General features: G+C 27.5%; 2 protein-coding genes across 3 annotated transcripts in view; one reads left to right on the forward strand and one right to left on the reverse strand.

Moving 5' to 3' along the window:
- LOC107455369 (protein pelota) overlaps positions 1-9,808 on the reverse strand; it is a 22,868-nt gene extending 13,060 nt beyond the window's left edge. The window contains exons 1-4 of the mRNA XM_043045396.2: positions 9,554-9,808; positions 6,260-6,352; positions 4,499-4,649; positions 4,312-4,402 (exon numbers count right to left, since the gene is read on the reverse strand). Coding sequence (XP_042901330.1) covers positions 4,312-4,402; positions 4,499-4,649; positions 6,260-6,352; positions 9,554-9,594 — 376 coding nt within the window. The 5' untranslated portion in view covers positions 9,595-9,808. The remainder of the gene's footprint in view (positions 1-4,311; positions 4,403-4,498; positions 4,650-6,259; positions 6,353-9,553) is intronic.
- A 23-nt stretch (positions 9,809-9,831) lies between these two features.
- The window catches only part of LOC107455375 (26S proteasome regulatory subunit 6B), a 16,971-nt gene continuing 11,101 nt past the window's right edge, over positions 9,832-15,701 (forward strand). Inside the window, exons 1-2 of one of the 2 annotated variants that reach the window (XM_043045391.2) lie at positions 9,832-10,003; positions 13,330-13,422. In XM_043045391.2, coding sequence (XP_042901325.1) covers positions 9,971-10,003; positions 13,330-13,422 — 126 coding nt within the window. In that variant the 5' untranslated portion in view covers positions 9,832-9,970. Of the gene's footprint in view, positions 10,004-10,226; positions 10,272-13,329; positions 13,423-15,701 lie in introns of those variants that run through there. The other variant, XM_071177673.1, reaches the window with a different exon arrangement.

The following is a 15,701-nucleotide window of genomic DNA, read 5'->3' on the forward strand; positions in this document are numbered from 1 at the left end:
GCATAAGATTTTCATTTAAAAAATTAAGAACGCTTTTTTTCTATCTTTTTATTTTCTTTAAATAAAAAAAAGCATTTTTTTAGACGTTTTCATTATAACGTAGTAATTTTTAATAGCATTTCTGTTGACTTAATTCTTTTTTCTTTGCTTTTTCTGGTAAATGAAAAACTGAGATGCTCAGCTTTAAAGAAAATTTTCAAAAATTAAGATCGATTTTTATGTTCTCTGTTTCGCTTTTCGACATTTTCAACGTTCTTGATTGGCCTTATTTTTTAGAGTTAATTTATGAAAACGTTTTTCCAGGAAATATTATTCTGAGCACTGAAATTTTAGTTTCAGTGTTGCAATACTGCTAAAAGATTTTGCTATTTGGCCCCAAGTGTACGGCGTTCAATAGATTTTTTCTTCTTCTTTTTTTTTGCCGAATATTTGATTTTTGATCAAATAACAATTCATTACCACATTCGACCAAATCATATTCGTTGCGGAAATGAAAACGAAGGAAAAATAACTAGGATTTTAGATAAAACTGTGCTGAAATACCGTATCAAAGAGGGATTATTTAATTGCACGATCAATAATCACGTGTCGTAATAACATAGTTAAATAACGGGATCGTCAAAATCATGTGGAAAAGTATAGAAATAATTGGGAAAAAATATATTGATGCTGAACTCAGCACGAATAAAGCGTGTCAAATGCATGATTTAAAATTTGTATTTCGTAATTGAACAATTGGAATTTTTTATAATACGTGGGAACGCATAGCAATAACAGCCGAAAAAATTTTTTGAAAATAAAGAAAAAAAGGGTAAAAAATCACTTAGATTTAAGATGAAATTGTCACAAATAAAGTGCACAAAAAGTGATTATTTAAATTTGTGAACTGAAACTCGCGTCATAATAAAAATTCGGGATTTTCGAAATCACGTAGAAAAGCGGAAATAATTGTTTTAAAAAAATCATTTATATTTACGATAAAATCGGCTTAAAGAAAGCGCGTTAAACGTACATTTACTAAAGAATATGTTAAAATTGATTGTGCCAAAACGTGATGACTTAAAAGTGCGATTAAAAATTGCCATTTTTTAAAATTTTTTTATTGTGTTTAGAAGCTCTCGCGGGCCGCACTTCAGTAGTCGAAGGGCCGCATTTGGCCCGCGGGCCGCAGGTTGTGCACCCCTAACATAAGCAATGAATTTTTTTTTAAATGGTAAATTTTAAAGACAAAATTAACACTATAAAATCTCAGAAATATAAATTTTTTAAATATATATCTTAGATATATAAAATATCTAGGGCGGAAGTGGGAAACTTGCAGTGCATAGATCACACGTGGTCTCTGTGAGTTTGCATGGCCTCCAACACTTGCATTAATTAAGATTTAATTATTTTAGGACAGTTTAAAAATAGAATTAAATAACCAGCTGACATCTACTGAGAATAATATAAATTAGAATGCTGAGTTCTAGCTGTCTTTCATAGCCTGTAATTATTTAGTATTTATGAATTCTAGCTTCAGTTTAAATTTAATTCCATATACTATATCCCTCACAAAAATTTTCAATTGACTCAATATGGTTCTTTGAGGGACCAATATTGGGATGTCTAGATTTTTCAATATTGGTCCTATATATAGGGCCAATACTGCCCTATATATGATCAGTATACTGCCTATATTGGCTGAATAATGAAAATAAAATTATGGATGAATCTATCAACTCTATATGGGGCCGATATTGGTTGTAAAGTGGCTGTAAAATAGGGGGCGAATCGAACAATTCTACATATGGCCAATAACAGAAAATAACGGGCCTACGAACCCTTGTTTAGCCAAGATTCATAAATCTGGGTCAAAGTTATTTTGCTGCTAAGGATGTTACATATTTTTATGCATTATGAGTGAAAACAATAAAAAAATGATAATAAAGATAGATTCAGTTTAAAATTAAAAACCAGACCACAGATATACTCATAGTATTAAAATAATTATTTTAAATTTCACTGGATACTCTAAAAATGAAGCAAAAATACTTTAGGAAATTACAGAAGCACTTATAAAAACTGTAAGGAAAATTATCATTAGTTTATAAATAAAATAAAAATGTAAATATAACAAAAAAATAATAATACAGATTTAGATCAAACAACAATCAAGGAATGAAATTTGGAATTACGATTTCATTACAGTTTCATCAAAATATATATTTAAAGCAATAGTAACATAATGCATCATCATGTTAGGAAAGTTTTTACAGTTATAATTACAATGATATAATAACATAACATTATTTTATAGTAATAACTAATCACATAAATACATAATATACAGAAACACACAAACAGTGTTCATGGAAAATTTTTTAGTATTACCTAGTATTACTATTAGTATTTTTAGTATTACTCATTATAAAAATTTTAGCCAAGTATAAAGTAAAACAAAGAAATTCCATAAGTAGTTTTCTATCTTTAGAAAACTGCTCAATTTAAAGAAATTTATGTTGGTACATAAAATAATCAATACAAAAATTATAATATGTTTAAAAGATCATAATAAATTAATAATTTATAAAAATTACAACATGTTTAATGAGATTTTTGACTAAATTTCGTCAAAATTAGATGGAAAACAATAGGGTCTACAAGAATGAATGAATTGCTTGCAGAATTTTTTAAAATTCAGAACAGTTTATGTATGCAGAGTCAGGTGGGGTAAAGTGTGCATAAAGTAGAGTTTTTTTTTAAAGAGAAGGTTCCATATTAAAACCATTGAATTTATCTTATTGATGCGTTTTACATAAGAAGTCTAACTTATCCATTTCGCTTCTTTGTTTTCTTAGAGTAAGGCAATCAAAAGAACATATTTCGATATACCACCTTTACTCTAGAGTGGGGTTCAGTTGGTAGTTCTAAAATTAGCATATATTTCACTAAAAAACAAATGTAAATATTGTTTTAGAAAAAAAAATATTTTTAAATAAATGCACAATTATATCTCAAAAAATAAATGCTGAAAAATTATTATTTTTTTCGTATTATTAAATTAAGGATTAATGTTTATGGCAATCAAAATAAGGTTTCACTTCAAATGCATTATATTTTGCTGAACTCTACACAATTTCAACAAAAAGTACGAAAGCTGTAACAGTTTTTGGCTTATTTGATATATAAATGAGAACGTAAAAATGTATACGTTTTAGTGACAATATAAAGTGTTTTTACTATTTATAGCAGACACACATTTTTATTCAATTTAGTTATTTTAAGGAAATGGTTTTGTTTTCAATCAAAAAATTATATGAAGGTAGAAATTTGCTTGAAAACTAATAGCTGTCTTTAATTACGCTCATAAAGTTGTACCATTATGCTATTTTAATAATTGTATAGCATGTATGCTAAAAGTGATTTTGTTATCGCTCCCCTCCCCATAATTTTTCTCTTTGAAAAATAACATTTTAAACAAATGCTGTTTTCAGTGTTAAAATTACTATACATAATCATCATTTATGTTTCATTTATTAACTAGTTTACTCTATCACATTAAATTCACATAATTGCCAACATAGATAGGAAAAAATCCAGTAAATTTTACGAAATATAAATTCCATGATAAATATAGCAAAATGTACTAAATATGTACATAATCAAAAGAGTAAATTATTCTTTAGCATTTCATTATAAAATATGGAGCATTAGATACTTTCTAAAACTAACACAGAAGTAAAAAAATAAAATCCCCATCGATAAATCCCCAGCATTGAGCTAAGGCTAAATATATACTAACTTTACCCCACCTTAAAAAATAATTCAAAACAAGTAGTTTTCAAATTTATTCTTAAATTTCTAAGCATATCTGTTCTTTAGATGCCCTTCTAACAGACTGAAATAAAATTAATAGTTTTTGCCAGTTTTTAATTATATTAAAAGAAAGATCATCAACAGTTTAAACTAACATATTGTATAAGTTGATATAAACAGATAGTTTGTAAATAATTTTTTTTTTTTATCAGTTCTAAAAACTTTAAAAAAAAAATGCTTCCCACAATCCCAGTAAATGTCTCTATAAATACTAAACAAACTATCTCAATTTAAAAGTAGAAAATAGATGTTTTTTTAACATGTACCTATCTGACCCTGTAGAAATAATTTTTTTTTAAATACATATAATTAAGTAAAGCAGAAAAAATGAGATAGGAAAATTGACATAAAATAAAAAAAGAGCCATATTATACAATACAACATTATTATATCATATATAATACAATAGTATACATAAAGAATGAATTATATAAAAGAGCTTGACCAACTTACCAATTCTTTCGAGTGCAACGCTATCCCAACATGATTTTGCAAGGGTAAATTTTCGATTGAGTTCCAAATCAATAGTATGATATGCACCCATCTAATTATTTGTAAAAGAAAAAAAAATTAAGTTAAAAATATTTACGGTTGAAATTGAATATATATATATATATAGATATTTGTAAGCAGCACTTACTTTTACAAACTGATTTTCTTGTATATTTCGTCCTTTAACTCTAAGCATGCAAGCTTGTGTGTCAAAATCAACATCTTCTACTCTTATAGTAAGAGTAGTTCGTATTCTATTACTTCCGGTACTTCCAGTAGCTGATTCAGTAGTCACTTTTCTATAAGAATAATATTTTAAGTAAAAAGTAATACATATAAAAGATTAACAACATAAATGAAATACTTTTAAAAATAATACTGTAAAAACTTTCTTGAGTTTTATTCCTGATTTTAATAATTGCGATTTTGTGATTTTTTAGACACCCAAGAGATTTTTATATATCTGAGATACATTTTCAGAAAATTTACCATTCTAAGATTGTTTTTTTCTCTTAGCTCAAGTCAACTATGAAGTTACTTTCTGAGTGTTTGTAACTAACTTAGAAACTATATTTTTACTTAATATTTTTAAAACTTTGACATTAAAAGAAAACCTTTAAGAACACAAGTTAACTTAAACATTATATATGTGAAATACCTCATTGAAGATAAGCTAATATAATGTTTTTTAAATAGTTTTTTTTTATCTACTAAAACTAAAGTAAAGAGTATTAAACAAATATTTCAGAAAAATAATATTTTCATTGTGTTAAGAGTAAAATGAACAGTGAAGTAGCTTAACTTTTAATTAACTGTCATACCACTAGAGTTCAGGATAGGGATAGCTAGAAGCTCTAGCTCTCACCAAACACAAGCTATTTAACTACAAGTAGCTTACACAAAAGTTTCACTACTTGCAAGTTAAACAAGTGTACAAAAAACTATGTGGTTTTTGTAAATAAGTAACAAATATGCTAAAAATACTAAGTATAAAAAATTAAGAAACATTAAATCTCATGATCTGAAAATTGGCAATCTCTAATAATAATAATACATACATACATGATTTTTCTCTTAAGTTTTGACTGTTATTAGACATTTTGGAGTGGGATTTAAAAAATGGAATGGGTCTCAGTTTTTTGATTTTTTTCACAAAAAAACAACATATTTTAAGAGTTTCTGCTTATGATTAGTAAAAATCCATACATATAATTATGATGGAAAAATTAATAAAAATAACATTTGAAACTATATTATTGCTAAGAAATTTGTTTCATAATAAAGCATTAAACAAGTGCAAAACAGACCTAAAATAAACAAAGCAAAAACAGTTATTTCCTTTTCTTTATATGCCTTACATTTTAATAGCATATTTTCAAAAATTTTGATATGGAATAACTTAACTTTACCATTGCTTTCGACTATTTTTTATTATTAAAAAAAATATATATATGCTTGATATAAGAAGAAATGAATTTTTCTTTAACAGGCATACAATACTTTTCTTTTAATACTCACTTGTAACAAAGCTGCTGTAACTCTAAGATTTAGATTTGCAATACATAAAAAAAAAATATTGTTTAGAAAAATATGTTTTAAAACTAGGAATTGGAAGGATTTTATTATATGAAGTGAAAAAAATTGAAGATAATAGATATTTAAAAAAAAAAAGATTTTGGTAAAATGTTTTAGCAAAAAAGCAAACACTTATTTCATTCAAGCTTTAAGATAACATTAAAACATTTTGCCTAAAATTCTGCAAAAGCTGAAAAATTCTGAAAGTGCATGAAATTATGTGATTTAAACAATTGCACACGACACACATTTTACTTATATTTTTTAAAATCTGATACCCTAAAAACGTAAAATGAATTAAAAACAACATGTAAATTCCATTTAAGATAATTACCTTATTGTAGTACTTTTTAAGTTGTCTCCTTCAGCAATAAGATTATAGGCATGCCACATATCTTCTGCTTCTTCTGGCATGAGAGTCACTGACCTGTATTAGAACATAAAAATTTTAAGCTAGCAGTGTTAAGAATAACCATGAAACACAATATAAAAACACGATATAAAAATTAATAACAAGTACTACAACAGGGTTCCCACTCAATTTCAGAAAAAAAAAAACTCCCTGACTTTTCCAGGTAAAATTTCAATGGGAATCAAGAACATATTTTCCTTAGAAAACTTTATTATTTTATTTGTGATGTGAAATATTAGACTTTCTGTGTGAAAAAAAATTCATTAAATAAGGATGGGAATATTTCAATTTGACTAAAATGTGAAATTTTTGCAAAAAATAAATGCAATGGATGTTAGAATTATTTAACTTGAATCTCAATAACTGATTACTGTTACGGACAATTTTGAGAGCAGTTATTTTCCAGGTATGATCTTGGAATGTTCCAGGTTCTTGTAAGAAAATTGAAACTTTCCCTGACTATTCCCTGGTTTCTAAAGTTAAAATAAAATTTCTGACAATTCCAAGTTTCTCCCATTCTCCCTGATCTGTGGAAACCCCATATAAATTTTAGTAGTATTTGTTATTTTAATTTTTTGCATCAAAACCTAGTCTTAAAAGTTTTTTTTAATCCATAACTCATTTAGCAATCTCAAGTTGATATTTTTTGTTTAGAATATACTAACAAAGATTTTAAAATCAAAGCTGTTTAATTATACTAGGGACTAATAGCATTTAATAGTTCAAAAAGTTGTACCATTGTGCTATTTTAGTAATTGTATAGCATGTATGCTAAATGTGATTTTGTTATCCCTCCCCTCCCCATAATTTTTCTCTTTGAAAAATAAAATTTAAAACAAATGTTGTTTTCAGTGTTAAAAATACTATACATACTCATCATTTATGTTTCATTTATTAACTAGTTTACTCTATCACATTAAATTCACATAATTGCCAACATAGATAGGAAAAAATCCAGTAAATTTTATGAAATAATATAAATTTCATGATAAATATAGCAAAATGTACTAAATATTTTACAGATAGGGAATTTCAGAGAATTTTACAGTCATCAAAATAGAAAAACTGTAATATTTTGCAGTTATGATTAACATTAAAAGAAAGTGAAATGTTATGTCTTATGTTTAATCACAATTTTTAATAGTAATAAGCATTTGACTCATCAAAAATAGCTAAAAGAATTTTATAAATTAGGCTAGCTTCATTATGTATTAGTGATAACTATATAACATTCAAGAAGCAATAATCTGTGCCAAAATTCTATTTTAAAAGCGAATTCTTTGGAAACTTTACTAAAATGAACAAGAGCCAGAATTTTTACTAAGCCAGTAGACCAGGAGAAACTCACAAAATCCAGTAGTCTACTGGAAAAACCAGTAGAGTTGGCAGCTATAAATTTTAAATCAATGATTTCGATACTTGTTTCCTAAATTTTCTAACAAAAGGGATATATTGCATATTTGGCATAGGTGGACAACAGACATGAATAATATATATGAATGCGTGAATTTCATTTGCAGAAAATTTTTCACTATTGTGGAAAACTTTTTGGTATTGTAATCATCATAAAAAAATTCTTTTACGGAGTCTATATCATCTCTTTTCTACTCAGCAGTCAATATTTATTTTTTACTATTATACAGTAAAATAAATAGTCCAAAAAAGCAAGTAATTCTTATAAAAACATTTATCAAATATTAGCAATGAAAAATGCTTGAGACTTCGAAAGCTGAAGGTAAGTCAATAACTAGTTAGATATGTTCAAAAAACTGCTACATTACAGGAAATATATCATGGTATGCATAATAAGCAATATAGAGTTTTATAAAACTTAAAACGCTTATGAATTTTGAACAAATTTTATTTTGCGACAAAAGGGTCGAAATTAGTTGCAAGAGTCAATAAATAGCTTGCAGAAGTTGTGTTTTTTCAGGTTTCTACTTTTATCTAAGTCTAGCGAACAGCCTCTTTTAATACATGTCAGTAAAAATAATATTACCAAAATAAGAATAAATAAGGATTTTTAGGTGAATGTTTTTCTTTAGCAATGTTACTCAAAATTATGGATAAAATGAAAGATAAAGCATCAGAAAACGGAAACCTTTTTTGAAAGTAGAAACTTTGTCCACTATTGTTTAATTTTATTAATCTATTAGTGCTTAGACTATCTATGTTCATTTTATTAATCCAAAAAAAAAAATGTCTGTCCCTTAAGGTTAATCTATTCCTATGTCGGATTATAAATATATGCATGGTTGAAGTTCTATTCTTGTTGGATGTAGGAATCAGATCAGGAAAATAACTTGTTTTGAACAAAAAGGAAGGTAATGTGCAAAGCTAAATATATTGCAACCATTGTGCTATTAGTCACAGAATAGTGAAGCCTTAACTTTGACGTACATGGGGCACAACAGACTGTTGAGGAAATACTTTAATAAAATAGCACTGACAAACACCTTGAAGTTGAATAGATAAAAGCAATTTGCAGTTTGAAATGTTAGGTAGTTTCAGTAGGAGAATTATATTAAAACATTTACGGGTGATGAATATCAGTAAACGTTATTCCTACGTCAATCAATGTTCTGATATATGACATAGAAACATATATTTTGGGAAAAAAATGTATTATTATCTGTTGCATTAACATTACTCGCCAATAATTAAATGTATTTTAAACCTGCAATAAAAAATAAAAAAAACATGTAGAGGTTTGTGCTGGGATGGCTGTGAGAAATACCATTCATTTCTTTCCAGTTTTTTACAAGACTTTCCTTAAGTTGCCAAGACTTTTTTGGCATAGGGCATTTCCTATTTTTGAACTCCAACACAACTTATTGAATATAATAAAATGTGAAACGACATCAGCAAACAATAGGGCTTCAACTAGTTTTTTTGTGGTATCACATTTTTAAACATCTGCCTTATTAAAAATGTATAATAAATAAAGATTTCGATGATCTCGTTTATTATGAAAATCTCCTTTTTCATTCTGAATTCGCTGTCATGGTAATATAAGGCTGAAAATAAATAGTTCACGAGAGATACTTTAAACAAGGAAAACAAATAGTTATTTATGCCATTTTATCCGTAAATATGATTAGATTATTTTCTTAAAGTAGTATTAACAAATACACTTAAAGAATACATTTTTCATTGACCTAATCATTAAAACAAATATAGCAGATAAAAACAAAATCATGTCTTAATATAACATACCCACTTCCATCTCTTTCTATGAATTTATGAAAAAGTTTCATTTTGTAATAATTTTTATATTAACATAAATCAAATGATTGTAACATTTATGCTATATCTTACAACTATAGATCTTAGCACAAACGTAAACAAATGACATTTCCAAGATTTTTTAACAGTTACAGTCACAAATAAAAAAGTTCCTTTATTAAATCAAAGACTAGTTTTTCTCATTTATGATCCAGTCATTTGATTTTCATGGCATAAAATTGCAGCAAAGGAAATGCACCATTAGTATTTGTCAGCAGAAATATCTTGTCAGTATGGTTACAGCTAAACTTCTGCATGATTCATCTTAAATGAAATTTTCGTTTATGTTTTTATTTTGTAAACTACCGTCATTAAGAATTAAAAATAAAGTAGTTTTTTGTCAATAAAATGGAAGAAATCGGCATTACTGTAATCGAAAAGGTATCTTTTAAGGTTTTTAATGCAGTTCTAATAATACTTCTTCTGTGTCTCTTTTTACATTGTATTATTTTCTCAGATCCAAGCAAAGCGTATCATTTAACTTTTGTAATATTTAAATAGAATATTTTTTGCGAGTATTTTTTCCTAATTTCTTCAGCAAGTTTCAAGCATGCGTTTTAATATCTATCTATCTATGTATATACAGATAGATATTATTCTCACTTATGTATTTGTTGATATGAATTTTTTGTTAAATGAAGCTATATTAGTAAGCTAAGTACTCATGTAAATTTTTCTATTATTGAGTGAGAAAAATGATTTCATGTTGTGATTGCTAATTTTTAAATTTGCTTTAATGACTTAATGTTAACTCTGTCTTATTGTGAAATATTCAAGTGAAACCTAAGTATTTGCAAGTTAGTAAGCAGTAGTACTGCAAGTAAAACGTCTATTGGTAGTTTTACCTAATCAATTGTGAATTGTTAAGATTTTTTATCGATATCTTCGAAAAAATGGTTTATCAATGTTTTATGGCTTCTGAGAAACTTGAAAGAAAAAAAAATTTGCGGAAAGGGACCTACTTGAAATTTACACACTGGGAAAACCACAACATAAATATATTTAAATTTTTGCTAGTTAGGAAGTTCTTTTATGAAGGTAATGACCGCTAACATATCGCTGTATTGTATAAAAGCAAAGTCCTTTTTCTCTCAAAATTCTTATACTAGCCTTCTTATTTAATGTGATATCAATGCATAAGTAGTGTTTTTATTGAGAGTAAAACTTTGCTGCTTTTCAATTACCCAAACGTAAGAATATTAATTGATATTTGTAAATTTTTTTTTAATTTAATTTTTATATGTTTAAATTAAAAGGCACTTACATATTAACGCCACCGCAGCTATAGATTTGGCGGTTTTTTAGTGTCGCCAATCTGCACCTAAAATTTTTGTGAGAAATCACGAAATAAAACACTTTATTTAAAATCAAAACACTTTCAAAATTCAACACACTTTATTTAAAATGAATGTAGTCAATCTGATTTCGGTGCAAAATGGGCCAATATAGAGTTTAACATAGATTCAAAGCAGTCTCTATTTTCTTTCACCTGATGCTGTCGCCATATGAACTCTGATAAACAAGATTCCGAATGATGTCCTGTTGTCCCCCTATGTCTCTTCTCTTGTTCCTCCATTTTTGCACTGCCCCACATTCTCTCAGCTGTTTGTGTATGAACTCCTGTATCAGGATCAAATCTGCTGCGGTGGCGTTAGTATGTAAGTACTGTATAAAAAGTAAAATAGCTCAAATGAATAAATATTGTCAGGACTAGGGTGACTTGGGATAATTATTGATCAAAAAATGCAAACATCTATTTTGTGAAAAAACTATTCAAGATAGAATTTTAATATTTACTGGAAGTTTGAAGCTATATGCAGACGTGCCAACTCTCCCGCATTTTGCGGGAGTCTCCCGAATTTTGAGTTATTCTCCCGCCCTCCGGAATTGATTTGAAAAACTCCCGAATTTTACTGCGATCGACGGCCAAACTCAAAATTACCTAATTTTTCCGCGAGTGCGAAGGTAAGTTTTTCTTTCAGCTTGAATTCCATCCCCTCTTATCAAACTACCATCTGCCTGAAGCGTAGCTGAACATGCTTTATTTCCCCCCCTCTTCAACGTTACCTCTTAACACTCCTATTTCACCCGCCCCCTTACAATGGGGGCGGGTGAAATCTTCCTCTTCTTTCGTGTGGAGTTGAATGCAATGACGTCACATGTCGTTATCGAGTGACGTCCGTTCAGGAGTGGGGAAACTCGTACTCTCGATAGTTGGAATTGATATTGTATCTTGCTGTTTTTATAGTTTTTAATGCGTATTTTTCCACAGTTGGCAACAAGCTCGTAAACTAGCAACGTGATATCAATTATTCGTTTAGTCTTCGTATATTTAAAAAAAAAAAATTTCAAGGATGTCTTAAGTCGAAACGGAAGTNTTCCACTTAATAAATATGAACTGTTATTTAAGAAAAGAAAATTAACTATTTATTAGCTATTTTTTAAACTATTTATAAGAAGAAATGACAATGATCAGGAATTACCCCAGTGATCAATAATTACCCCATCTGTAGGGGGAAACATTTGATATAGTTTCCTATAATCAATTATAATGTTTACAGTAGATGTGAAACAATTAAACAAAAGCTTACACTATTTTTATATCAAAGAAAAAGAAAGTAACTCAAAATATTTATTATTAAGAGAAGGAATTTAGGAACTTTAAGGAATAGCTTCATATTCAAACATAGAATAATACCCAAATTTCAACTGGATTTTTAGTAAAATATAGTTCAAAATGTATAAATTCAATACTTTTTATAAAAAGTTAAAAATTGTAATGAACGCTTTGCATTCGTACGTCTACTTTCAGCCACAAAAGCATTTTTACCTTTCCAGTCATATATCCGCTCTCAGCTATCAAAGTTTTTTTTTTTTACCTCTACAGTCGTACGCCTGCTATAACAGTAAAGAACATATAATAGTAAACAACATATATAATTCTAAATAATATTTTACCAATTCTCTTCAAGAATAGTACCTTTTTTATCGTTCAATGTATTAAATTTGTCAAAAAAAATTTCCGACAAGTAGAACAACTAATCATAAACTTAATATGACCCAATAGGATTAAAATTACTGAATTTCTTTAAAAACAATTCACATAATTGACAAAAGAACAATAAATGATATAAACAACATTTGAAGTAAGTATATCTTTGCAGAAATGTGCACATTTTGAAACCCATCTTTGAAATGGAAAATACAGAAAGCAGTTTAAAAGATACCTACTTATTTTGTTAGATTAAACAAAAAACTATTATTAACTAAATGTAGTTATACTTTAGTAAAGTGTACAAGCTTTCTTGTCCATGTCTCAAATTTAAAAAAAAATAATTTTTTTAAAATAAAACTTAGGTGATCATTATTTACCCCAGAAACAGAGTGATCGTGAATTACCCCGGGTCACCCTATATTATATGCTCCTGGCTAACCAAAAAATAGCAAAACTTCATTATATTTAAACTTCATTTAAATGAATATTTATGCTTTGATAAAAATTTTGAATTTTTTTTATAATAAATTGATAATAATGTAGAATTTTAAGGACCTTTAGAAACACTGTTGGTAATAGAAAGAAATTTAGAAAAATTTATGTGGGATTAAAGAGTAGTTTAAGTTTTGTAATTAACAAGGAATTCATCTTTTCACATACATTTTTCGAAGTTATCATATAACAAGTATTAAAGATAGTTTATTTATTTTAGGAAGATATTATTGGTGATCAGAAACATTCAGGACATATTACTGCTCCATCCCCTGATGATTTTGATATTGATGATTTGTACACAAAGTACAAGGTATGAATTTATCACGATTTATTTTTAATTAAAAAAAAGTTGTTTCAATTTCCATTTTTATACTTAATATAATTTGACTGAATGATTCTTGTTTACTATTCTAATGATTGATTGTGGTTTGATCATTTATTATCATAAAAGCAAATAATAATTTTTTAGCATTTTGAATGTTCATTAGTTTTTTATTTAAAAATTTAAAGATATGGATAAATATGTTTGTAGAGACCTAACCTTTTCAAGAAGGTCTTATCATGAGAAATGTCACAATACATGCAATGCAAATAATCAATATATACTTTCCAAGAAGCTTAATGGAAACAGAAACTTCTGTCTGTGTAAATACACATTGGCAAAGAATTCTGTGTATAATGAATAATGATGCTGATAGTTGCTTATTACATCTTTTAATCATTTTTAATGTTTCCTCTCTCTTTTTTTTTCATAATTTGATAAATAAATAAAAAGAAATGTTTTAACATTAAACACTTTTTGTAATTTTAAGTGTTTTAATCTTTTCATATCATCTCTAGTTGATAACTATTGAAAGGAAAACATTTTACTAACAAAAGGATAAAAACTTTTTTCCCCTTATATGTTATTTAATATAATTAAAATTATTGTTTTTTAATTTCTTTTGCTAGCTCACAAATAACAAGTCTTTGCTATCAATTATTTCTGAAATGTAATTATATTTGCTATGTAGTGTGATATTTTACCTTCATTAGGTATGTTTTTTTCTCTTCAGCTGAGAAACCAGAAACTAAGTTATATTTATATTTCTTTAATATTAAATTAAAACTGCATTTTTTTTTCATTTAAAAAGTTACAGGAATAAATTTTAAGGAACAAAACTTTATTCTTTTTTTCTTGCCATACTTAGGAAACACCATTTAAATTTTTTGAAAGTTATATATATAATGTATAAAATGTTTGTTTTGCCTAAAAATATAAATTACTTGATAAAATTGCAAAGTATAGCTATCATAGATTTTAAGATCAAGTGTTTTTCAAAAAATGTATGGATATTTAACACCAATTTTGCAATATGTGCCTCACAAATATATTTTAAATAGTCAGGATTAGTTTTAAAAGTAAGAAAAAAAATAATATACCTTTTTATTTTTAAAATCTGGCTAATGAAAATTTCCTTGTTGACTCCCCTCTTTTTTTTTATTTCGCCAGTCACAGATAGTTACTTATACCCTCATAAGCAGAATATTTTCAAATGTTCCGCAACAGGACTTATTAATTTATACAAATGTTCTGCAAGCATTTGACAGCAAAAAAAAAGTCAACTCTTTGTTAAAATACTATATTTTAATTTATTTAAATAAAGGATCATATACAGATACACTACATTATTTTTTAAACCAAGGCAAACAATCTTGATTTGTTACTTTTTCAATCACTTTTGAAGTACAAAATTTTGTTGATGATGATGATGAATTATTAATAAAATGCCTATTATATGAAGGTCCGAACTTTAAAAAAAAGGGCTGTCTTAAAAATCTTTCAAAGAGACAAGTGCCCAGATAGTGCACCATTTGCAAATACAAACATTCACTGGTCCATTGTTCCAAAAACTTCTTCATCTCCATCGCAAGCATTTGGTCTTTTAGAAACAATTCTGTCAATCGTGGATCCCGACGATTCACAAACTGCTTCTGAAATGGGAATGGAAAATATAAAAGTCATAAACTTTATGAAATTGGAAATCTCTGAATTTAATTCTTTTACGGCTTGCTTTAGAAGCTCTCTTGATAAAAATGGTGATCGATTTCTCCTGCTGTCTACTAAAACTGATACACCCATTTTATAAAAATGTAATTAATGAATTAGCCAAAAGCTAATTCATTAATTTCCTTTAAACCTTCAGGTCATTATGGTCTACAGAAGAAAATATGAGATTAGGGTTGGGGATTGTTCTGCAAGACTACCGGAGGCAGGAGGGGGGGGGGATTCGCAGAAAAGTGCTGTTACTTATTCAAGATACAAATTGTTCTGCGGGAGGACTTCGTTTGGTCTGCGATGTACGTGACAGTTTTAGGCACTTTCTGCTTCTGGGCTTATTCCATATGTCCTAACATTCTAATATCAGATATAGATTCTGTCAGGGTTGAAGTTTTTGCGTTTTTGCCAGGACAGTGGCAAAAACCTGGTAAAAACCGGCAAAAACTGGTAAAAACCGGCAAAAACCAAATTATCTAAATTGCTGATTAAATATTATTACAAAATACTTGAAACAAATTTAAATCAATCATAAGGAGGTAATTGTTCTC

The sequence above is a fragment of the Parasteatoda tepidariorum genome, chromosome 2 (assembly GCF_043381705.1).
Source record: "Parasteatoda tepidariorum isolate YZ-2023 chromosome 2, CAS_Ptep_4.0, whole genome shotgun sequence".
NCBI lineage: Eukaryota > Metazoa > Arthropoda > Arachnida > Araneae > Theridiidae > Parasteatoda > Parasteatoda tepidariorum.